Source organism: Bos taurus, chromosome 18 (assembly GCF_002263795.3).
Source record: "Bos taurus isolate L1 Dominette 01449 registration number 42190680 breed Hereford chromosome 18, ARS-UCD2.0, whole genome shotgun sequence".
Taxonomy (NCBI): Eukaryota; Metazoa; Chordata; class Mammalia; order Artiodactyla; family Bovidae; genus Bos; species Bos taurus.
The window spans coordinates 34131618-34157452 of NC_037345.1; the positions used below are offsets into that span (position 1 = coordinate 34131618).

The following is a 25835-nucleotide window of genomic DNA, read 5'->3' on the forward strand; positions in this document are numbered from 1 at the left end:
CTCTTTTGTTTCTTCAGACAACTGAACCATTTTCTTCTACCTCGGGGCCTTTGCACTTGCTGGTCCTTCTGCCAGGGATTCTCTCCCTTCCCCTGGTATTCCAAGGGCTGACACTCCGACGTTGGCCCAGCAGTCATCTCTTTTGAGAGGCCTTCCCTGGCTTTAGGAGTCTCAGCCAGCTGCCCCCTCGCCCGCTATGCCCCCCAGCGTAATTCCCTGAGGGCCTCTGATCAGCAGCTGATGCTTTTCCTCATGTCCTTACTTTCCTGGGGTTCCCACAACAATGTGCACTCCCCAAGGACATGTCCTGTCTGCTCTGCTCACCGCTCACCAAGCACACAGCAGAGGCTCCATTCACACTCGCTCAGGGCTTGGCCTCAGGACTTAGTCCTGCCCAGGGGCCTGAGAATTCTCTCTTCCCCTTTCTCAGTTTCACTTCTGTTTGTTTCACTTTTTTATTTTTTAAAAAAACTTTTCATTTTTATTGGAGTATGGCTGGTTAACAATGTTGTGATAGTTTCAAGTGGACAGCAGAGCGACTCAGCCATATGTATACATGTATTCATTTTCCCCCAAACTCCCCTCCCATCCATGCTGCCACATAGCATTGAACAGAGTTCCCTGTGCTATACAGTAGGTCCTTGTTGGTAATCCATCTATTTATTTTTGATTTTATTTATTTATTTAGGCTGTGCTGGGTCTTTGTTGCTGCCCAGGCTTTTCTCCAGTTGCAGTGCACAGGATTCTCACTGCAGTGGCTTCTCTTGTTGCTGAACACGGGCTCTAGAGCGCAGGGCTTCAGTGGTTCTGGTTCCTGGGCTCTAGAGCACAGGGCTTCAGCGGCTCTGGTTCCTGGGCTCTAGGGCGCAGGCTCAATAGTTGTGGCACATGGGCTTAGTTGCTCCGCGGCATGTGGGATCCTCCCGGATCAGGGACTGAACCAGTGTCCCCTGCCTTGGCAGGCTGATTCTTTACCACTGAGCCACAGGAAAGCCCGGTAATCCATTTTAAACATAGCAATGTGTACACGTCAATCCCAAACTCCCTAACTATCCCTTCCCCCCACCCTTTCCTACTTTTTCATTCTTGAGTCACTTCTCACTTGAGGGATACAGAAAGCAGCAAGACATGCAGGTCATTTCCAGGCAAAGAAGGAAATGACCTACCGGGCCTGAACCCCATGAGGCTGGCCAGGGGTCACAGCTGCGCTGCCTCTGAGTTAGGACGGCTTCCCGGCAGGACTCTCAGCTCCCCGTGCCTTTGTTCACTGCCTTCCTCCTGCCTGGAACAGCTGCCCTTTTCACAGCCCACCTCGAAGGGCATCGGGTCTCTTTCGGTCCAACTGCCCCATTTAGGACTGAGGAAACGGACACAAAAGCCTTCCCAGGCACACAGCACTTGCTCTCCAGGCACTGTCCCACCTCAGCCCTGCAAGCCCTCTTCCTCCCCGGCCGGCAGCAGGGGCCACAGGGATGCTGGGTGCTAAGATCAGCAGGCCCAGGAGCCAGTCTACAGACACCCTTGGCCCTCACTGAGGACAGCCTGGCGCCACCGTCTCAGAGAAAATGTTACTAGAGTTTAGAAACTTCCTGTGCTGTGCAGAATCCAGCCCCTCCCTCCAGCCAGAGCAGGGGACGGCCAGGGTGGCAGCCTCCCACCCAGCACCCAGTGGGTGCCTCCTCTCCAGATGGGAGCCCTGGTTCTCCCACACAGCACCCCTCTTCCTCTGAACCCTCCCAGGAGCTACAGGTCAGTGACATGGGTCCCAGCATGGGTATAGGCTGAGGGGTCAGGGCTGAGAGGGCACAGTGACACCCGCCGTGGGTCAGTGAGAAAATCCCCCTTCCTTCTAGAACTCAGGGTGAAGCCAGGCCCTCTCTCTGCGTGACCCCAGGTTCCCCATCCAGGGTAACCCCACACCCCAAGGGTTGCCTCGTGCTGGGTTTCATGTTCTTCTGTCTCCGTCCTTAAATTCTTAATAACTTTTGTAAAAAGGACCCCATGTTTCCACTATGTACTGGACCCCACACACTATGAAGCTGGTCCTGTGAGCCCAGCCTCTCAACACTCCCACCCCACCCCACCCCTGCTCTCGTGACAGCTCCTAAGCTGATCACCAACTGTGAGCTCGGGGTCTGGTGAGGGCCTGACCCGCTGGGTTAAGACATCCCGCTTTCTTAAGAGCCTTCTGAAGACAGCATCAAAGCAGCGCTGCTACAGGGGTTCTTGGGCCGGCCAGGGGGCATATTTTCTCAGACAAGCCTTTAAATCCCACCCCACAGCAGGTGCTAGGACAAGAGAGGGCAGAAAGAAAAAGCAGGAACTTTGGGGCCAGGCCAATTCAGTTTGAGTTTGACTCTGCAGCTTAGAGTCTGGGTGAGCTGGGAAATGTTACTAAACCTCTCTTTTCCTCAGCTCATCTATAAAGTGAGGACTACACACACCCACCTCCAGGGTTATTGGGAGGATTAAGTGAGATACAATATATAAAGTTGATATTTATCATTCTGGTGACATTTTTATTTTTTTACGACATTTATTGATAAGTGTCGGCTGAGGTCAGACAACTGTGCTCTAGTCCCAGTCCCACCATTTACTCCAGTGTGAAGGTCATATGTCTGTGCCTTGGGTTTCCCACATGTAAAGCGAGGATAAGCTGGGCGTCCCCTGCACAAGGGGGGAGCTCTCGCTCATGGCAGCATCACCCTCTCCTCCAGCAAATCTCTCCTACAGCTCTCCTTTGGGCTCCCCATCACCCACACTTGCTTCCCCGCCAGCACATGCGACCCTTAAGAAGGAGTTGTTTCCATGTCCTTCCTCCCCTCTCGGACTGGGAGCTCTGGGGGGCAGGAACAGGCCCTGGTTCTGCTGGGCTGAGCAGAGTGGAGGACGAAGGGTTAAATAGGTCAGTGCTCCCTGGGAGATGCTCGCACCCCACATGACCTGACGGTGTATCCCCTCCTCCCTCAGACCCGAGCCTCCCTCCTGGGAAGATGCAGGCACTCGTGATGCTGCTGGCCACGGGGGCCACCTACTACCTGGGCCTGCTGGCAGCAGCTGCAGCAGCCGTCAACCCTGGCCGACCCAACACCCCCGGCTCGCTGCCCGCTCACCGGCGCCAGAAGAGAGACTGGATCTGGAATCAGATGCACATCGACGAAGAGAGAAATGACTCGCTGCCCCATTACGTGGGCAAGGTAAGCCTCAGACCCCGGAGCAAGAGAAGCCTCGGCGGCAGGCGGCCCACAGCGTTGGTGGTGATGGGAAAGACTCTGATGGTGGGGGGGGTGGCTGTAGGGTTAGAGATGATGGCTGCGAGGGTGATGGTCATAGTGGGAGAGATGGTGGAGGTGGCGGTGGCGGTGACTAGGAGAAAGGAGACAAGGAGAAAGTGGTGGTGGTGGTGGTGGTGGTCGGGAAGGGGAGGTGGCGGGGGCGATGATGCTGATCGTGGAGGTGGTGGTGGCAGTGGTGATGACGGCGGTGGTGGAAGTAATGCTGTGCACAAGGGTTCGTTTTTCTCCCAGACTTTGGTCCGTGGCCTGAATATCACTGGCAGAAGGACCACCCCATGCACAGTTAAGGAGGCCAGTATAGTCTGAGGGTTCAGGGCTTAGGGTGGGACCAGTAAGTTCAGTTCAGTTCAGTCACTCAGTCATGTCCGACTCTTCGCGACCCTATGAATTGCAGCACGCCAGGCCTCCCTGTCCATCACCAACTCCTGGAATTTACTCAAACTCATCGAGGCAGTGATGCCATCCAGCCATCTCATCCTCTGTCGTCCCCTTCTCCTCCTGCCCCCAACCCCTCCCAGCATCAGAGTCTTTTCCAATGAGTCAACTCTTCGCATGAGGTGGCCAAAGTACTGGAGTTTCCGCTTTAGCATCATTCCTTCCAAAGAACACCCAGGACTGATCTCCTTTAGAATGGACTGGTTGGATCTCCTTGCAGTCCAAGGGACTCTCAAGAGTCTTCTCCAACACCACAGTTCAAAAGCATCAATTCTTCGGCGTTCAGCTTTCTTCATAGTCCAACTCTCACATCCATACATGACCACTGGAAAAACCATAGCCTTGACTACATGGACCTTTGTTGGCAAAATAATGTCTATGCTTTTGAATATGCTGTCTAGGTTGGTCATAACTTTCCTTCCAAGGAGTAAGCGTCTTTTAATTTCATGGCCGCAGTCACCATCTGCAGTGATTTTGGAGCCCAAAAAGATAAAGTCTGACACTGTTTCCACTGTTTCCCCATCTATTTCCCATGAAGTGAAGGCTGCTTTAAATCTGCCCATCTGAGAGGTCTTCAGGACCTGAGTAGATGTCTACAAAATTGTGCTGGTGACAAAGCTCATCATCCAGGCCACAGTTTGCCATTTCTAGTCAAGACCTTTGGACTTCCTCAAAAACCCCTTTCTCTCAGACCACCCACTCAACCAGATTCTAAGACAGCCATAACAAGGTGCCTGACCCAAGCCTGCCCTCCAGGGCAGTGTCTATGACTCTAACCCTCACTTCAGCCCTTTGCAAACACGTCCATCCTCAGTCACCTTCCTAGGATTTGGAGCTACACTGAGTGACTAATGAACGATCTTTCTGTGTCAAAGGACTGCTGATGTCAAAACCACTACTGAACCTCTAAAAAAGGTTCAAAAACTAAAAAACCTCTATTGAAAGGAGAGGCTCTAGTGGTAGAATTTCACACATGACAACAGGCAGATGGGTTAGGCATTCCAACAGTTTTCACTGAGGAGAAAAATTCCATTCAAGTGCTTTAAAATCTCACCATGTCAATTTCCTGGAAGTTAAGCAGGGTCATCTAAAGAAAGATCAGTGCCCTGGAGAGAGGAGGGGTGGTCCCAAGCACAGACTGGGCTCTAGAAGATAATGGGGGGCAAAGACAGACATGGTCCTCACTATCACGGAGCTTGTGATCTAAAACAGGGTTGGCCACGTGTCAACCAGTAAAGTTAGGACACTCCCTCACACCACACTCAAAATGATTTATTACAGACTTAAATATAAGACATGACACCATAAAACTCTGAGAAGAGAACATAGGCAAAACATTCTCTGACATAAATCACAGCAATGTTTTCTTAGGTCAGTGTCCCAAGGCAAAAGAAACAAAAGGGACCTAATCAAACTTACAAGCTTTTGCGCAGCAAAGGAAACCATAAATAAACAAAAAGACAACATACAGACTGGGAGAAGATATCTGCAAAAGATGTGACAGACAGGGGCTTAATTTCCCAAATACATAAACAGCTCATATAGCACAATAAAAAAAAAAAAAAAAAGCTAATCAAAAAACAGGCAGATGACCTAAATAGACACTTCTCCAAAGAAGACATACAGATAGCCGACAGACACATGAAAAGATACTCAACATCGCTAATTATTAGAGAAATACAAATCAAAACTACAATGAGGTACCACCTCACAGCAGTCAGAGAGGTCATCAGCAAAAAGTCTACAAACAGTAAATGCTGGAGATAGTGTGGTGAAAGGGAGCCTCCCTTTCCCTGTGGTGAAAGGGAGCGTAAAATGGTGCAACCAGTATGGAGAACAGCATGAAGGTTCCCTGAAAGGCTCAGAACAGAGTTACTATATGAGCCAACAGTCCCACTTCTGGGCATATATCCAGAAAATATGACAACTCTATTTCAAAAAGATACATCCAACCCAAAGTTCACAGCAGCACTGTTTACAATAGCCAAGACCTGGAAGCAACCTAACTGTCCATCAGCAGATGGATAAAGAAGATGTGGAGATATGCATGTATATGGGGGGTGTGTATACGCCATACAAAGAATGAAGCACTGCCGTTTGCAGCAACATGGATGAACCTAGAGGTTAGCATGCTCTGTGAAGTCAGACAGAGTAAGACAAATATCATGTGACATCACTTATATGTTAAGTCTAAAAACATGATATAAATGAACTTAATTACAAAACACAAACAGACTTACATAGAAAACAAACTTATGACTACCAAAGGGGAAAGAGGGGAGGAATAAATTAGGAGTCTGGGGTGAGCAGATACAAGCTATCATATATAAAACAGACAAACAAAAAAGTCCTACTGTATAGCACAAGGAACTATATTCAGTAGTGTGTAATAACCTATAATTGAAAAGAATTTGAAAAAGTGTGTGTGTGTGTGTATATATATATGTATGTATGTATCACTCTGCTGTACACTGGAAACTCACACAACATTGTAAATCAGCTCTATTCCAATTAAACAAATACGTGCATAAATAGGGGCTGAGAGAACTGCCCCACCACGCGGTTTTGAAAGGGAAGGTGTGGTTGCCTTCATGCTACAATGGCAGATTTGAGTAACTGTCCAAAGACCATATGATCCACAAAGTCAAAAATTTTTACTATCTGGCCCTTCACAGGAACAGTTTGCCCACCCTGGTCTATAAGGGCAGCATGTATTAGATAAAGAGCCCCACACATGGCAGATGGGGGCTCCCTGAGATTATAGAGAAATGGGCCAGAAAGGATCCTTAAATGGGGGAGGGTTCAGTTGGCCCTGGTACCAGAAATGCCACCGAAGGAGGCAGTGGGGGCCAGCTGGGGCATCTCCACTCGCAGCCCTGCCCAAGGCCAGCTCCCTGGGCCCAGGCCTCCTCTGGCCACAAGAATGGCTGGGAAATTTAGATCTTTCAGTCTGCCTTCAGAGGGGAAGAAGCTTGCCCCAGGGTCACACAGGGAAACCAAAAGAGCTCCAGGAAAGCGTAGGGCTCCTGACTCCCCACACTAGAGGAAAATGTCATCAGACCACCTACTCCTCCGCAGTGGGATGACTGGGCCATGAATCAGCTTCCAAAGAGGATGGCTGCCCCCAAGAAATAATGTTGAGCTGAGTCAGGGACAGTCAGCAGAAAGCGGGGCTACGAGCAGCCCTGACAGACTCTAAACAGCTCACCCGAGATTCTTGGCCCAGCAGGAAGAGCGTCAGGCCTGCTAGTCACCTGCCATCAGCACGCACTTGGCACATGGCATGGGGCACAGGGCAGGGAGGGAGCCCCGTGCAATCCCCACTCTGAGAAGCAGCAAGGCTGCCTGGAAAAGGCAAGGACAGGGCTCCATGGCTCACCTCCTCACTCCAAAGACGTCATCCGAGGGAAGGAAGTCCCTGTTTATCAAGATCAGAGCCATGGAGCCTTTGTTTACAGCGCTGTTTGCTGGACAATGGGAATGAGACCTGAACGGCCTTCTGAATCCACAAATATGGGTCAGCATAGCTTTCGGCATTGAGATGTTACATCCAAATATAGGGATAATATTAAAAAGGGGAGGACCCCCCAAAACCTATAACCTCAGTCTGTTTAATCATGAGCAAAACAGACTCCAATAGGGAGGCATCTGACAAAACACCCAAGCAGCAGTCCTCAGAACTCTCAAGGTCATCAAAACCAAGAAGAGTATCATAGAGAAAATAAGCTTTTGTTACCAAAGAGGAAAGTGGGGTAGGTGTGGGGGAGATTACTTAGGAGTTTGGAATTAATATCTACACACCAAGATATATAAAACAGGCGAACAACAAAGCCTTACTGTATAGCAACAGGGAACCATACTCAACCTCTTGTAAAAAACCTACAATGGTTTGAAAATAATCTGAAATAATCTGAAAAAGAATATGTATGTATGTATAACTGAATCACTTGGCTGTACACTTGAAACTAACACGACATTGTAAATTAACTATGCTTCAATTGAAAAAAAAAAAAAAAAGGACAGTCTGAGAAACTATCCCAGCCTAGAGGAATTTAAAGAAACATAACAACCATTAATAGATGTAACGTGGTATCCTAGGTGGGATCGTAGAACAGAAAAAGCACATTAGGTAAAAGCTAAGGAAATCTGCACAAACTACAGGCTTTATTTAATAATAATATATAAATATTGGTCCATTAATTACAACAAATGTACCATACTAATGTAAGATGTTAACAACAGGGAAACTGGAAGCAGGATGTATGGGAACCCTCTGTACTATCATCTCAGTTTTTCTATAAATCTAGAACTGTTCTAATATATAAAGTCTACCTAAGAAAAGTTGGAGGGAAGGAAAACAGAAACTTACCTCCACAGGATATCTTTTTTAACGCTACTGATTTGATAATATTGAAAAATTTTTACCAAAGTTGTTGAAGTATGAGTCAGATACAACTGTCAACTGGAAAAAAAAAAAAAAAGGCACAATCTAAAAGTTGAGAGTCCTGTTTTTTTGGTAGACATTCTGAGGACTTCAAGCCTGGGAGACAGGACTCTCAAGTCCCTCTAAGGGACGTCTGCAAAGAGGCAAGGTGGGGAGCCAGGATCTACAGGAGCTTTTGCAACAAAGATCAGGTAGTCGGAACTTCAAAAGATTACTCTTAATTAAAGAAAAACAGACATCTCAAAGAACTTAGCCCTTTTTCTGTGTATGAGAAGATGCCAAGGTCAGGGTTCACTGAAATCATTCCTTTGATGCACAGCTCAGCTCTCTGGGGTCAGTATCCTGTGCTTTCTCATCCTGAGTCTCCTCGGGTGCACCATCTGCTGGGAGGCGGGGCGGGGGGAGCTGTAATATGATGGCTTGATGGCTGTAACATCTCTTGTTTACTAATATGGCAGCCAAAATTTTTTCCACTGGCACAATCTTAGAATTCCAATGACGCATCCAAGCAGACTCACGCCCCCCTGGTTACACCTGGGTCCTAATGCACCCACGCAGCCAGGTTTGGAACGACCATCCTATCCGAACCTTGAGTAACTCACAGGGCCCACACTGTCCCTCCTCCTTGATCCCCACTGCCCCCTGCCCAGGCCACAGGCTCCAGAGTAGGCACACCACTTCCTGCCTCCAGTCCATCCATTCATTACATGTCCTGGCTGCTGGGTTTAGGGGCCTCCCCATGAACCGCCTGCCCCCTGAACACCGTGCTCTAAGATGCTTCACCACATCTAGCTACAGCCCCACTTCTCCATCTCTCCAGCCCCCAAAAGGGAGGAGCCTCACTCCCAGTTCCCCCTTCCTCACCTCTGAGACTCTTTTCTAAAAACCTTGTCAGCCAGCTTCTCAGTCCACCACCCTCATGCTGCTCTCCCCAAGGGCTCTGATGACTGCATCATTGCTAAGCCTAAGGATGCTTTCCAGACCTCATGGGACTTGACCATGCCCATCTTCATGCCACCTCTTCTGTCCTGAGACCCCTCTCTCTCTCCGGTCCTCCGCCAGCCTTTCTGATGTGACACCTTCACTTACGGTTCTCATTCCAACTGACCCTTAAATGCTGCCCATCCTCAAAATCTCCTCTGCAGCTTCAAATCAGGCTCTGAGAGCAAGAGCACAGTCTGCGCTATCTCTATGCTCCCAAGCTGGCACTTCGTAGGGATTGGATTATTTTGTTTTCTTTTATTGAATTGAACTTTGTTTTTTGAACATCCTAACCATCCATTAGAGAAGCATTCGACATGTATGAAATATCATTTGTTTATGCTCCTAGGAATTTCTGTTTCTAAGATTCTATAAATGAAATGTTCAGCAATTCTAATCTTCTAATATCCTTGAACACATGGCTCTAGCATGAGTAACAACTAGCATTTATTGACAGCCTGAGCAAATTCCTTTACATACATTATTTGCCAAACCTTATTCCTAAGGACACTAACAACACGCGTTACAAAGGAAAAAGATTCAGTGGTCTAACGAGTATGGGAAATTCTGAGTTAAACAAAGCTTGCTGGAGTTCTTTTCTGCAGGACTAAATATTGAAAATATCCAAGAGAACATTTTTTTCAAGAAGAGAACATTTTACGTATCGTTCCAAAACTAAATGGCCGGGGCCCAGTGATGTGCTGATAAACAGTTGACAACTGGCTTTTGAAGGGAAAAGACCCTGTTTATAGCCTTTGCCAATTTCCTTGGTGTAAATACTTTCCTTGTATCTGTTTCAAGCTACCAGCTCGAAGGCAGAGTGGGAAAGAGATGTGCATGAACACACCATTAGCTAGGATTTCCGTGATTAGACAGGACCAGCATAAAAACTCAAGAACATGGTGAAATGCAGTAAAACTATTAGGAAGCAATACATTTTGAGGTAATTACCTTCATTTTTAATACAATTCATTTAACTGTACGCTTATATAAGTGATTTTTCAACAATCCCATACACCCACACAGGCACACACAGCAGCACTGCCGTCTCCAGCTCATGGTGCCTCTCCTCCTACAGATTAAATCGAGTGTGGACCCCAAGAAGACCGAGTACCAGCTCAGAGGAGAGTCTGCCGGCAAGGTGTTCCGGGTCGACAAGAACACAGGCGATGTGTATGCCTTAGAGAGGCTGGACAGGGAGAAGATCTCCGAGTACCACCTCACTGCCCTTGTGGTGGACAAGGACTCCAAGAAGAACCTGGAGTCTCCTTCTAGCTTCACCATCAAAGTTCACGATGTCAACGATAACTGGCCTGTGTTTACCCACCGGGTGTTCAATGCCTCTGTGCCCGAGATGTCAGGGATAGGTATGTGCCTGGTCTGTCCCTCTCCCTCTCCCCTCACACATCCCTGATCCAGAGGCACCTCTCCCATCAGCAGCTTCGCTGCCTGGAGCAGGATTCAGTGAGTTCCAAGCAGCGATGAGGATGCGTGTAGTGCCACTTGCTGTGACTTGAAAGGAACTCTGGTCCCTAAAGACTAAATTCTGACCTGGTCCCAGACAGAGCCCTGATCGTCACACACACACACCACACACACCACACACCCCACCCCACACACACCACACACACCACACACACACACCCCTCCGTACACACCCCACCCTGCACACACCACATACACACACACCACACACACCACATACACACACATCACACACACCACACCACACACACACACCACACACCACACACACACCACACTCCACCCCACCCACACACACACCACACACACACACCCCACCCCGCACACACACCACACCCCACACACACACCACACACACACACCCCACCCCGCACACACACCACACACACACACCCCACCCCGCACACACACCACACCCCACACACACACCACACACACACACCCCACCCCGCACACACACCACACACACACCCCCCACCCCGCACACACACCACACACACCACACACACACATCCACACACCCCACACCACATACCCCACCTCACACACACACCACACACACACCCCCCACCCCACACACACACCACACACACCCCACCCCACACATACCACACACACACATACCACACACATCACACCACACACACACCACACACACCACCCCCCCACACACACCACTCACACACACCACACACACACACACCACACCCCACATACACCACACACACCCCACCCCACCCACACACCCACACACACACCACACCCCACACACACACATACACCCCACACACACACACTACACCCCCCACACACACCACACCCCACATACACCCCACACACACACCACACCCCACCCCACACACACCCACACACCACACACCCCACCCCACACACACACCACACACACACATACCCCACACCTGACACACACACCACACCCCACACACATACCACACACACACACACATACACACATCACACACACACACACACACCACACACACACCACACACACCACCACACACACACCACACACACCACACACACACCTTGTTACTCTTTGAAGCCAACCCCACCCACTGCTCTGACTCTCAGGGCTGGCAGGCCGAGAGCATAGACTTCACATATGAAGGAGGCCAACTCTGCCACCAAGATAAGGGGTCACCTTTAGGGTCCATGCAGGAGTCGGGGGGAGGTGGGTAGAAAGGGACATACCTCATCCCCAGGTATGTTACCAGCCTAGACCCTAGGCCCCCAGAGGAGACTATTTCTTCCTCAGTTCTACTCCCAGCCTCCAGGGGATGCAAGAAAAGAGCTCCCATCCCCACCCCTTCATCCAGGCTCTCTGGTCAGGGCTCAAGACCAGACCTTCTTGTTAAGCCTGGGGAGCCTGGAGTTCAAGGGGAAAGAGATGTGACACCCAGTCTTTTGGGACCCTTCCTATTCTCTTGTCCTCATGCTTCCAGGAGCAAAAATAAAGCAGCTTTTCCTCTGTTTCTCCCCATGACTGCAGACACTCGCCCCTTCCCTCATTTCCCCCATAAATGAAAACCATCGCTCTCTTCACCCTTCATGTTTGACTGGCTGGGCCTCCGCCACTGCCAGCACGTCAGTGCCAGGCAGGCTCCTCAGAAAACGGGACCCAGGGGAGGGGGTTCAGGGGACAGCCTGAGCCCCATCTGCCCTCATCTGGGAATGGGGTGAGGGGCTGGTAGTCAGCAGGCAGCCACCCTGGATTCTCTCCCGCAGGGACCTCGGTTATCCAGGTGACAGCGATGGATGCAGATGACCCCACGGTGGCAGACCATGCTTCTGTCGTGTACCAGCTCACAAAGGGAAAAGAAAATTTCGACATCCGTGGTTCTGGTCTGTGTGACTAACCCCCCTGGGCAGCACTGGCTTGGAGCGGGTGGAGGTGCAGGCACAGAGGGAAGTCTGACAGGTGTTACCAACCACTGACTTGCACTTTCCTGAGGAGGCGGTCAGTACCACGCATCAAGACAAGGGGGCTGGTGAGGGCAGGAGGAGGCAGACCGGTGCCCAGGACGTGAACTCAAGTCCAGGGGACAAAAATCCACCCAAGCAGTGACATGAGAGGCGGACGAGAAGGCTGGTTAGCAGCTCTGGCTGTGGAACCACACAGATCTGGTTTCCAACCCCATCTCTGCTGCTCACCGCTTCTAAAGACCTTGGGCAAATCAACCAACCTCTGAGCACTGGCGAGTCCTCATGGTGAAAATAGGGAAGGTTATATGCATGCACCCCATACAGGAGCTGTGAAATCTGAATTAGATGACGTATAAAGAGCATGTGGCTCGTTGTCATTAGCCATCACATGTGACCTAAAAAACTGTAAGGACTGAGTCTTTGGAGAAAGACAGAAGAACAAGTGGTCAGGCCTGGGGCACGCCACCATTCAGAACAATGGCAAACACACAAGCTGTGCGGCACTGAGGCATAACCATCACAGCACTGTGCTCACTCTGAGCCTAGATGCGGCCTCAGGCTCTTTCTCGGCCCATAGTGGACAGAAGTGTTTGTGTGGCTTTGGCCTAACAGTGCAGGGCGTGGAGATGGGTGGTGGATCTCCCCTTGCTCTTGGCCCTGGCTGCACAGGGAAGTCACCCAGGAGCTCTGAAGTCACGGCTCTCTGGGTAGCGTCTGGGCACCCATATTTTTTTAAAAGTTCCTCAGGTAACATGGTTCCTGACAGGACACATTTTGCAGGACTCATTGTCACCATGAACAAACACCTGGACCGAGAGACGCAGGACAAGTACGAGGTTGTGGTGAAAGCAGAAGATGCCCAGGGCCGCAGGGGGGAGTCAGGCACAGCCACTGTGTTCATCACGCTGCAGGACGTCAACGACAACTTCCCCATCTTCACCCAGAGTGAGTCCATCTCCCTGGGCCCTGGTGGAGGGCGGGGGCGGCTCTCAGGGAGGAGCCTGGCGTCCATCTACCTCTCCCTCCACCCCAGAGTGAGCCTGCATCAGAGATGGCTTCCCGGTGCTCCCCGTCTCTGCACACACTCCAGGGCTGCACACTTGGCCTGCCAGGGTGCCCTCTTGGGCCAGCAGCAGCTCACACTCCTGGTTGTGTCCCATGTGCCCAGAGTCCCACTACCAGACAGGACCAGTTTCACCCAGTTCCCATGAGCTCAGGAAAACCCACGAGCTGGGGAGCCAGGGTTCAGCAGAGCGCCAGAGCCAGGGCTGGGCCCTGACCCACCCACAGACTGATTCTCCCCACAGGAAAATATCCAACAAGAGCTCTTCACACGTGCTGGGCGGGCTGGGGAGGAAGGTCAGATAGATGCCTCACCACCTGCACCTCCAAGGCTGATGTCCCTCAGAGGCTCAGCCACTGCAAGGACAGGCCAGTGTACCCTGAAGTGACCTCACTGTACATGGTGAAAGCCCCGCAAAGGCAGGGCTTCTCTCTTGGCACTTGACAGATCCCCTAGCAAAGTGCCTGACACACAGGGGGTGCTTAATAACTACTTGTCAGATGGATGAAGGGATGAAAGGACAGATAGAGTGGAACCTCTGTGCCTTGAGACCCAAAATTTCAGAGGAATTACTACTACTGCTGCTGCTACTTTACTGTGCCTGTTGCTTGTATCAAAATATACTGGGATAGTATATGCAACAATTACCTTGTCTATCTCATTAACCCAATGCCCTTTGGGGCGCCCCTTCTGCATCAGACAGGTATACATTTTCTGTGCCAGAAGACATCCGTGTGGGCAGCCCCCTGGGCTCTCTGTTTGTTGAGGACCCAGACGAGCCCCAAAACCGGAAGACCAAGTACAGCTTCGTGCAGGGAGAGTACAGGGACACCTTCACCATCGATACGGACCCCAGCCACAACGAGGGCATCATCAAGCCCATAAAGGTTGGCAGGCCTGCAGCAGTGGCATCAGATGGGGGGTTGGGGGCTCCTGGCATGCTCAGGACTCATCCAGGGGCTGCTCCCGGGTCAGAGGCCACCAAAGGTCCACGTTTGGGCCAGGTGGAGCAGGCCGTGTGCTCGTGGATCCTGTGACCCCTGGAGCTGGGATGTGGAGCCACGAGAGAAGGGTCAGTCCCTTGGGCTGGGCTACCCCAGAACCAGACCTTGAGGCAAGGACTTAGGTGTATACAGCTTATTTGGGGGGTGATCTCAGGAAGCCCCCAGGAGCAGTGATATGTAAAAGGGAGGAGAGTTAAGTCAGGCTCCTTAGTGAGCAGGTGATTGCTGTGGATGAGTGGGATACGGTCCCACTGGGAACATCTGGGCAACTGTGTGCGATATGCTTCTAAGTCGCAGCAGTTGTGGGCTGCCTGAGGGCTCCTGGGGGCTCACTTCCTGGCACTTTCTGATCTGCTCTGGGCGCTGGCCAGGAGAGCCCTGGTAAATTACAAGTGCTTTCGGCCAAAAGCCGTCAGTGTGTAAGGACACAGTGAACACCATGAGGACGGGGTGTGCATTGGCAGTGGCTGCTGCAGAGACAGCAGTCAAACCAGCTGAATCTAGAAGAGGAGAGAAGGTCTGCCAGGGGCACAAACTGCCTCCAGAATGGCCACACCGAGGACTAGGGGGGCCAGGCCAGGGATCTCCTCCTCGGAGGGGACACTCAAACCTGTGTACCTGAGCCAGACCACTCCTCCAGCAGACCTCTCTGGAGTCCTTCTCTGATCCAGCCCTGTGCTGGGAACTGGATATGCCCAGGGGAGTCAGACAGCTCCCATGGTAGCAAGGCTCTCGGCCAGTAGGGAGGACACACACATCCCCACCAAAGGGGACCCAGGCAGGGAGCAGAACTACTGTGTCAGGAGGGGCAGGAACAGGCTCTATGAGCACATCCGGTTACGTTTGGACAGACTCCTTGATGGGGTGAGGAGGAGTGTGGCAAGCAGGCAAGAGACTTGAGCTAAGGCACACAGAAAAGGCATGGCTTTGAGGAGCTGTGGGAAGAACCACTAGTCTGTGCTCCCCTTATAGCAAGAGTATGGCTGATCTGCTTGGTGTCCCCAGTACTCAGAATAGAGCCGAGGTCAGGACGAAGCTGAAGACAGCCAGGCCACGGGCCCCTCATCTGTTCAACAGGTGTCATCCCAGCACTACCGTGCAGGGCCTGGTTCAGAGCAGGAGCTCACCACACTTTCCTCCCACAGCCCCTGGACTATGAACGCATCCGGCAATACAGCTTCACCATCGAGGCCACAGACCCCACCATTGACCTCCGCTACCTGGGCAGCACCTCCCCCAAGAACATCGCCCGTGTCATTATCAACGTCACAGACGTGGATGAGCCCCCCATCTTCCAGCAACCTTTTTACCACTTCCAGCTGCAGGAGAACCAGAAGAAGCCTCTGATTGGCTCAGTGCTGGCCAAGGACCCTGATGCTGCTCAGCGGGACATCAGGTAAGGGGGTGGAGGTCGTGAGGACGCGGATGATCAGGGCCACACCCTGGCACCGAGGTTCTTACATCAGCTGGGCTGAGCCAGGACACCAAGGGGGAAACTGGCTGCTCCCAGCATGGACACTGGGCATGGGCAGGGGCAGGACGAGAAGCCCAAGCTCTTCCACTATACCCACGTGGCCAGGTATAATCTCGTCCTGCCCAGGTACCCACCTAGCCTGGTCCTGGCCATTACAGCCGCCCATTGTCTGCTCTACCTTGAAGGGGAGGCACAGATTTCCACAGGTCCCATCTAGGGAGAGCTGATAGTCAATAGGACAACCAACTTGACATATGTGAAATCCCTTCACTAAATATGTTTCATTACCTGTGTCTTCCCAAAACCACAAAAGGGAAAAGTTTATTTCACACAATGAAACAACACAAAGATCTACAAAGAAAGCATCAGTAACCCTGACTTCCGGACAACTCATGTCCATGGTGTGCTACGATCCTATCACACCTCTCTTCACGACCACACAAACACCCACAGACATTTATGGTGGATTTGTCCTTTGTTTCAGGGCTCTGATCGTTTTAAATTTTTTCTGGATCATAGTATGCCCATTTCAGCTTCCCTAGTTTCTCAGGGGTAAAGAATCGGCCTCCTAATGCAGAAGATGGAAGTTCAATCCCTGGGTTGGGAAGATCCCCTGGAGAAGGAAATAGCAGCCCACTCCAGTATTCTTGCCTGGGGATCCCATGGAGAGTGGAGTTTGGTGGGCTACAGTCCATAGTGCCAAGAGCTGGATGTGAATTAGCAACTAAACAACAATTATGACCATTTCATCACTACTTGTTCCTCCATCTCAACTAGGCACCTCTACCCTCTGTGACAAAAGATGCAGTTCCAGCCCATACTTTCTAGGGCCACATAACATTTGAGAGCATGGAGTTCACGCAGTCTCATTTTATTCCAGAGCTGGTAGCCAACTGTGCCGGCACCATTAATCAAATAAGTCATCATTTTCCACCTTTGTTACATACTGAGTTCCTGTATATCCCTGAATCTATTTTTGAATCCTTTGTTCTGTAGCAAAGTCATTCTGTTTTATTGTCGCTGTTTTATGGTCGCAGTTTTATACTAAAACTTGGTGTGTATAAGGCAAGTCCCTCCCCCAAGTATTTTTTCACTTTATATAACTTTAATGCATTCTCAAACATCCATTCTTTCTTGTGAACCATAAAACTCGAGTTTTATAAAAAGCATTAGAATTCTAATGAGAATTGTATTTGCATGTCAGTTTGGGGAGAGTTAACGCTCTATTAAGGACAAATGTGTACCTCCTTTCTGACCACATCTTGTAAGTTTGGGGATGACTGTTTTCATAGCCATTCTATTTTAAATAGTCTATAATGATCATTTTTATTTCTTCACTGATCCAATGGTTTATTTAAGAGATTTTTTTTCATTTACAAGTGGTAGGGCGTTTTTTGGTTTTAACATGTTCTGTGGTGTAACGCAACTCTGCTTTTGTCCATTTTCCTCTGTAATATCTAAACTTTTGCTTTATGTATTTAAAATTTTTCTATTCAGTTAACAAAGGTTTATAATTATTTTACCTTCATTATGACGTGTCTCTTTCATCCTCACGACATTACCCAGTCTGTCCTGCTTAAGTATTCTGTCCTCCACTCCACGTTGCCTGACGTCAGGTTGGTCAATCCTGCTTTCATGTTACTGAGATTCGCCTGAATTTCCGACCTTTGCTCTTTTCATAGACAATTTTATTTATGCATTTGGCTGTGCTGTGTGTTCACTGCTGCACAGGCTTTTCTCTAGTTGTGGCCAGCAGGGGCCACTCTCTAGCTGCTGTGCGCGGGCCTCTCAGTGCAGTGGTTTCCCTCGTTGCGTGCAGAGCACAAGCTCTGGAGCTTGAGGGCTTCAGCAGTCAGTTCCCAGGCTCTAGAGCACAGGCTCAGAGTTGCGCACATGGGCTTAGTTGTTTTGCAGCATGTGGGATCTTCCCAGACCAGGGATCAAACCCATGTCTCTTACATTGGCAGGCAGATTCTTTACCACTGAGCCATCAAGCCCCAATCTTTACTTTTAATATTTCTAGGTCATTTGGCATTTAAGTTGTCTCCTGAAACTGGAATGCAGATGGCTTTGCTTTTCAATCAAAACTGAGAGGTGTCATGTTTAACCTATTTACATTTTTCCTCATAAATGATGAGTTTGATCTTATTTCTTTTAGCCTGTTTTACATTGGCTATTTCTCAAAACTCATGACTTTTTTCTCTTCCCCATCTTTGTTGTAGTCTATTTTTTTCATATTTATTCTCCTAGGTATTTGGATGGAATATATGCATTTTTACTTCTGCCAGTGACATTTATTTCTATCTGTAAAACTTAAACTGGTTTCCCAGACCAATATTTTCTACTTATAAATCTCTCTCTCTCTCATACACACACACCACCACCACCTCCACTGCTTTCCTATATATGATAAAGAAATCAACAATTTCCATTTAATTCCTCCCAAGCCAGATTTTTTACTTTATTTTGAGACATTTCTTAGATGAAGTGAGTTTTCACAAAAAGTTTTTCAGGACCCATCTTGTGGGTGATATACTTCCTGAGTTCTTTCATATTTACAAATCAAAAATATTATCAATGTGTTCTAGCACTTAACATTGTGCAAATGTCTAGGATTAAGTCTGATTTCTCTTTCTTTATAAGGATGTATTTTTTCTGTGTGGACTCTCTTCAATTTCTTTTCATACCCCTGAAATTCCCAAGTATCATCAGAATATAGCTAAATATTGATCTTTTTTCCACTATGCCTGATATCAATGATCTCTTTTAATATATAAACTTGGCTCTTTCTTCAGAGCAAGAAGTTTTCTTTTATTACATTGTTTGTTATTTCTTCTGTTCTCTTTGTTCTGGAATTTTCCTTAGTATTAGAAAAAATATATCTGGAACATTATGGATTTTTTTCATCTCTCTTCTCTTCATGCCTTTTTCTTAAGAACTTTTCACATTTTTACTTCACAAATTTAATTTCCTTTCAATCACTTCTTACCTCTTCTGGTTCCTTTTTTTATTTCTTCCTGGCTCTTACTCAACTATCTTTTCATTAATCACAAAAACCAATTCAAGCTGAAGTAAAGCTGGCTACAGTGCCACCTGCCTCGACTCAGAAGATACCACTGATGGAGTCTCAGGGTCCACCCTCATCTCAGTGATTGCAACAGCGCCCAGATCAAAGAGATTATCTCACTACCCTGACTCTCTCTGGGCGGTCGGGTGCAATGAGCAGTGAGCGAAGGGTGGGGGATGATGCAGGGGGACAGATCCTAAAGGGCCTCGTCTGTCCTTCTGGGCAGTCTGGACTCTGCAAAGAACAATGGAAAGCCATGGAATCCCTTGAACTCTTTCCCCTGGACAGGTACTCCATCCGCAGGACCAGTGACAAGGGCCAGTTCTTCGGAATAACCAAGAAAGGGGGCATTTACAACGACAAAGAACTGGACAGAGAAGTGTACCCTTGGTACAACCTGACAGTGGAGGCCAAAGAGGTGGATCTGAGTGGTGAGTGGCCCTTTTGCCAGAGGACCTGGGCTCTTCTCTTTTCCCCATTCTTTTAAAATTGGCATAAGCTGTCATTTGAGGCCTCCAGAGGTACTATAAGCGCTGCTGATGCACCACTTGGCTGGGATGCTACAGTGCCTCCATCCCCAAGTGTAGATGGACCAGCTGTATCCACGTCACCAGAGACTTTGTTAGAAGGCAAAACAGCAGGCCCCAACCCCAGACTGAGTCAGAATCTCATGCACACTACAGTTTAAGAAGCACTGTTCCAAAACAGGCTGCCATATGTCCCTGTGATGGGAATCACATGAGTCACCTCTTAAACACAGAGCTTCTCAGATGCCTTTCTGGAGGTCCTAGTCCAGAGAGTCAGAAACAGCAGGGAATGTGCACTGAACAAGTGCCGTGTAATTTTTATTATCATGGACATTTGGGAAAGGCTGCTTTGGAGACTTTATGTGCCAGTTAGTGGGTTGAATTCAAAATCTGAAGCACTTGCCAACTCCAAGATTGTTAGAGTCTCCAGAAAGTAGGGTAACTATTGCCAGAAGGAAAGGCAGGTGTTGGAGCTTTGCATTCTTAGCCTATATGAGAAAAACCCAACTGCTCTCCAGGAGAAGGATCAACATTCCCCGCCCTTCCCAGAAACCAACGGGGCCCAGAACAAAGGGTGACTTGGCCAAAGTCCCACTGGTCCTACCCAGGAGGGTCCCTGCCTCCTGCAGGCAGCATGTCCCCTACATGGCAGCCAGGCCAACTTCAATAGACTTCTGAGTGCCTTCCAGATCAATCTTTGCCCCTTTCTTACCCATCTAATCTCACTCATACAATTTTTAAATCTTACAGCAATAGCTTACTGTGCATTTTAAAATACAGAAAATAAAAAAAAGAAGAAGAAAAGTATCCCCCCCGCCATAACCCCACCAAACAGCAATAATTACCGTTAGCACTCTAGTGTGTTTCCTCTGGTCTTTTTTCTGCCATTTCATACAAGTGAAATCATAATTTCCTGAATTTTTACTTAACCTTATTCCAGAATTATTTTCTCATGGTACTAAAATGTCTTTATTAAAGAGATTACAACTTTAAAATGTAATTTACATGGGCATTGCCAACAGCCACATGATCCATTCTTTTAAACTGGCCGTGTTTATTAAAGCAATTTCACACAGACTGTTTATCTTTTCAACTGTTCTGTAGTGAATTTATTTAAATTGGTTTGATTACTTAAATTACTGCATTGACTTAATAATTACTTAATTGATTTAATGAAAACCTTTAAAAATACACTTATGCTGTTTCTCTTTTTGATTCTTACAAGTAATTCTCCAGCAAATATCCTTATGCATGAGGCTTTACCCCCGCTTCCTCTTCTGCTCCTTTCATTCAGAACGCCATCCTTGGCCTTCCTTCTAAATGTCCACAGCCCCCTCTTCCAGAAAAAAGAGCACCCCTCCAAGACTCCCACCAACACACCTTCTAATCTCAGGGCTGACATCTGCTAAGTCCACTGTAGTGACGAGTCCTTTCTCCTGCAGGGACTCCCACGGGCAAAGAATCCATTGTGCAGGTCCACATTGAAGTTATGGATGAGAATGACAATGCCCCAGAGTTCGCCAAGCCTTATGAGCCCAAAGTGTGTGAGAACGCCCCCCAGGGCAAGGTGAGTCTGGCTCAGGTGGGGGGTGAGGCAGCGCCTGCCGGGGTCAGACCAAAGGGGCAGCACCTCCCGGTCACAGTCAGCTGGCACTTCATGAGCTTAATGTAACCTGTACAACAGCCTTGAGGAAAGATGACATTCCCCCTACAGATGGTGAAACTGAGGCTCAGAGACAATGTGTAGTGAGCAGATTGGTGAGGAGGCGGGTGGTAGAAAGAGGGACTTTTTGGAGACCATTAAGATTAGTGTTACAGGTGAGAGGCAGCCACAGTCAGGTCTAAACGCAAAGTCCTTCACCATCACTGAAACCCCAGCCAGTTCAACACCACCACTGACCATCCCCCATCTTCCACCCTCCAGCTGGTCGTGCAAATCTCGGCAACAGACAAGGATATAACACCACGAGACGTGAAGTTCAAGTTCTCCCTGAGCACTGAGGACAGCAACTTCACCCTCATTGATAATCACGGTGCGCCTTGAAGCAGTCAGCCTGGCTCTTGGAGTGGGCGGGGTTGGGGGGAGGTGGCGGTCAGAGATGGAGTTATTTGAGTCTTGAGATGCCAGGGTCAAGGACTAAGCCAATGAATCAGGTGCCCTCCCTGGGGCTATCAAGTTCCAAGATATTGTATACAATTCCCACCACATATCTTATTGGTCTGTGCAATGGTCACAGCCACCCTGGCCACACTGCCAAGTCCACATGGCCTTGCCTTTTCTCTTAAGATGCCCAGGTCACTGAATAGGCACAGAATAGATATGGGGTGTAGACAGCCTGGTTCACAAACTAACTAAGGGACTCCTTCTCATGGGACCTCTGTGGTCAGTACAACTGCAAATTACTCTATGACATGGAACTTTGAGGTTGCTCCCAAAGAGCCAAAATGGGACATTTGAAACCAAAATACCAAGAATATAGTGTTTTGATTTGGCCACAATGACTACTTAACACTCGGTGTCCTCAGGACGGGATCTGGTCCACCAGTCCCGCCCCAGAGTCCTGCGATGTCAGCAGTGGCCAATCAGAGCTTCTGATGAGCATGTGCTTCCCGGAGTGATGAGGCTGAGTGGGCTGGATTCCAGCCAAAAACAGGCTTCCATGCTCTCTGCACCTTCCTCAGAAAAAAACCTAGAATATCCACCTTGAGTCTAAAGAGAGCAATCCTTCCTCCAGAATGGGGAGGAATCCCTGCCCACCCCTAACCAGCAACGTGGTGGTTGGTGAGGCTCCCACCATAGACACAGCCACTGCCACCTCTGAGGAAGGTCAGGGACTGGGATCCCTGAGAGTGAGGGGGAGACCCAGGGGACCAGCCACAGACTCCTCCTGAGGGATGGGGATGGTGGCCAGGGCACGCTGACAGTCAGTGCCAACCATTCAACACTCCGCTGTCTTTAATAGTAAATAATGTGGGAAAAGCACCTGTCACAACCATCCCCAGTGCCCGCTTCAAACCCACCTCACAGGAGGTCAGCAATGGAGTGAAAAGCTTAAGTGTCACCCCAAATACCCCCCAGTATGTGATCAGGAGATAAGCCTGTTGGTCTCAGACTCACTTATAACATGAATGTCCTGCTACAATATTAAATGAGTATAGCGAGAAATCTCATTTCTCTCATACAGCCTCAGTGGCCATACTGCTATTATTTTCTATCACAGTAGATATGGCTACTTAATAATGAAATGTAATTGGCTTCAATTTGAAATCTATAAGATGGCCTCCTTTGCTTTTGGCTTCCTGAGTGTGCCAACCCCGCCCATGTAGCTACATAAAGCCTAGAGTAGGGAGTCCCTGTACCTTTGACCATCATAACCTCCCAGGAGCCAGCAAAAGACACATTTTCCAGCCTTTGCCCAGGGCCACTGAATCAGAAATTCAGGAAAGGAGAGGGGGTGAAAGAAGGAAAGAGGAGTAGACGGGAGGTGGGTAGGAGTGGGGTCTGAAAATTAACATGTTCAAAAATCTCCCTGGGGAATTCTTACATGGACTGATTGGGTCTGAGAGGGAGAGCCAATATTTGGGCCAAAGCACAGTCCCAATTCCAGCCTGCCCAGGGAATCCTCAATTACAACTGTAATCATTCCCCCAGTGCCCCAGGGGACCTGTGCATTGTTCTTACTTTCTAATGCATTCTCAGGCATGGCAAAAACAGCCTTAGAAGTTAGCCTGATGCTAAGAGATTTTTTTGGAGAAGGCAATGGCACCCCACTCCAGTACTCTTGCCTGGAAAATCCCATGGACGGAGGAGCGTAGTAGGCGCCAGTCCATGGGGTCGCTAAGAGTCAGGCACGACTGAGTGACTTCACTTTCACTTTTCACTTTCACACGTTGGAGAAGGAAATGGCAACCCACTCCAGTGTTCTTGCCTGGAGAATCCCAGGGACAGAGGAGCCTAGTGGGCTGCCATCTATGGGGTCACACAGAGTCGGACACGACTGAAGCGACTTAGCAGCAGCAGCAAGAGACTTTTTAATTTTGTTTTCCCCTGATTGTTCATAAAAGCTTGAAACAATGCATTAATTAACTGCGAGTTCCCTCTTACTGAAATAGGGTTAGGGGTCAGGTATTTCAGTTACCCATAGAAACAAAAAAGCAAGGATTTTAAGTACTGGCCAAATCCTTCTTAGAGGCCAAATCGAAGCAGCTGCCCACAATATCTCCTCTCTGGAGGAACAGACCTGTCCTCAGATGGCTAAAACACGAGGCAGGGGTATAAAAGGCAGACACATGGCCCAGGCAGCATATGAGCTGGCACAGTTACGAGGGCTTCTGGAGGAGGCGGCCACACTGTCGGTGGTGATGAGAGAATGCGCACTCCAACAGCAGAGCCTGACTCCGAGGCCTTGGCGTTTCTAGATAACACGGCCAACATCATAGTCAAGTACGGGTATTTTGACCGGGAGCGCGCCAAGGTCCACCACCTGCCCGTGCTCATCTCGGACAACGGGAGGCCAAGCCTCACGGGCACCAGCACGCTGCACGTGACCGTGTGCAAGTGCAACGAGCACGGCGAGTTCACCCTGTGCGAGGAGGCGGCCGCCCAGGTGGGCATCAGCATCCAGGCGCTCGTCGCCATTTTCCTCTGCATCCTCACCTTCACAGGTCAGTGCCTAGAAGGGTGGCAGGGGACGGCGAGGGGAGGCTGGGGACCCGGGCCCAACCCCGAGGCTTGCAGCCCAAAGCGCGGACCCTGTGCCCGTGTCAGGTCCACCTCCCCGGGTGCTGAAGGGTGGGGGGTGGACGACAGCGGAGGAGGAGGAGGCACGGCTCGAGACCCTTCCCCAGTTTAAAATACTTTACATAACATTCATTCATTCAACTGACATATTTTGAGCACTAACTGTGTGCCAGGCGCTGTTCCAGGCACTTATTTATATAAAATCTCTTTTGGAAAAAAGAGGATCCAGTCCCTCTTTTGGAGAGAAATGGAAAGTATAAAATTTCTAGTTTAAATTATCACCGGGGTCGGGGGGGGGGGTTCTTTCCTTTTTTAAGATTTCTCCAGCCTTGATCTCTCTCTCCCTGCCACCCCCCTCTTGTTTGGGCCTCAGAAATTTTAGAGGCATTTTAGACCTAACCTCAGTGTAGGTTCTCCAGGAAGTAGACCCTGGGAAAAGGATTGGGGTACACGTGATTTATTTGAGAAGTGGTCCCAGGAAGGCCCAGAAGGAAGAGTGGGAGCTTTGACAGGGAAAGGAAGCAGCTGGTGAAGGGCAAGTTGTCACACAAGTTGCCACCTCGGGCCACTGGAGCTTCTTCTCCCTGGGGACTGGGCGGCAGCACTCAATCATGTTCACCCACCAACGCCCACCAGCAGATGGCCAGGGTGGTCATCTGCTCCTGCTCTTTACGTGGGGCAGGAGCCAGCCGTGCAGAGGAGGCCCTTGGGTGGTCAGAGGTCACCCTGCGCACTCCAGTGACAGGGCCGGGGACACAGTGAGGCTCCAGGCCTTTCCTGCCAGTGGCTCCCCTGAGAGGCCCCCTGGCAGAGCCCCCCGTCTGTGGCCAAGAGTCCAGACTGAGATTCCCCTCTCAATAAAAATCTGTAATAATGATGACACTGGCATCCCCACCACACACAGAATTGCACCTAACCTCGCAGCCACTGTATCCGATGTAAACAGCAGAGGCGTCATCACTGGCATTTTACAGACAAGGAAACAGACTCAGAGGCCCATCCTGGCTTCCTATTAACAGTTTAAGTGACTCCAGGCTAGAAGGACAGAATCTAGGGATGTTCTGGGCCTACTTCCAGGAGCTCTCTGCCCCACACAGTCCACCCCTCCTAGGGCTGGCAACCCTTATGCAGTCATACCCCTCAGAGCTCTGAGCAGGGCCAACATCACACCACTGTCTGATCACGGGACTCTGGGCAAGTGACTCAGCTTCTCTGAGATCAGTCCACTTACGTAAAATGGGATAATAGTACCAGATGAGATGGTTGGATGGCATCATCGACTCGATGGACATGGGTCTGGGTGGACCCCAGGCGTTGGTGATGGACAGGGAGGCCTGGTGTGCTGCAGTTCACGGGGTCGCAAAGAGTTGG

General features: G+C 49.5%; 1 protein-coding gene across 1 annotated transcript in view; it reads left to right on the forward strand.

The window, feature by feature from the left end:
• CDH5 (cadherin 5) overlaps positions 1 to 25835 on the forward strand; it is a 36290-nt gene that overhangs the window by 8897 nt on the left and 1558 nt on the right. Inside the window, 10 exon segments of the mRNA NM_001001601.1 lie at positions 2971 to 3197; positions 10235 to 10523; positions 12391 to 12507; positions 13369 to 13533; positions 14351 to 14538; positions 15801 to 16051; positions 19485 to 19627; positions 21166 to 21290; positions 21648 to 21756; positions 24143 to 24388. Of these exon segments, the coding sequence (NP_001001601.1) occupies positions 2994 to 3197; positions 10235 to 10523; positions 12391 to 12507; positions 13369 to 13533; positions 14351 to 14538; positions 15801 to 16051; positions 19485 to 19627; positions 21166 to 21290; positions 21648 to 21756; positions 24143 to 24388 (1837 nt within the window). The 5' untranslated portion in view covers positions 2971 to 2993.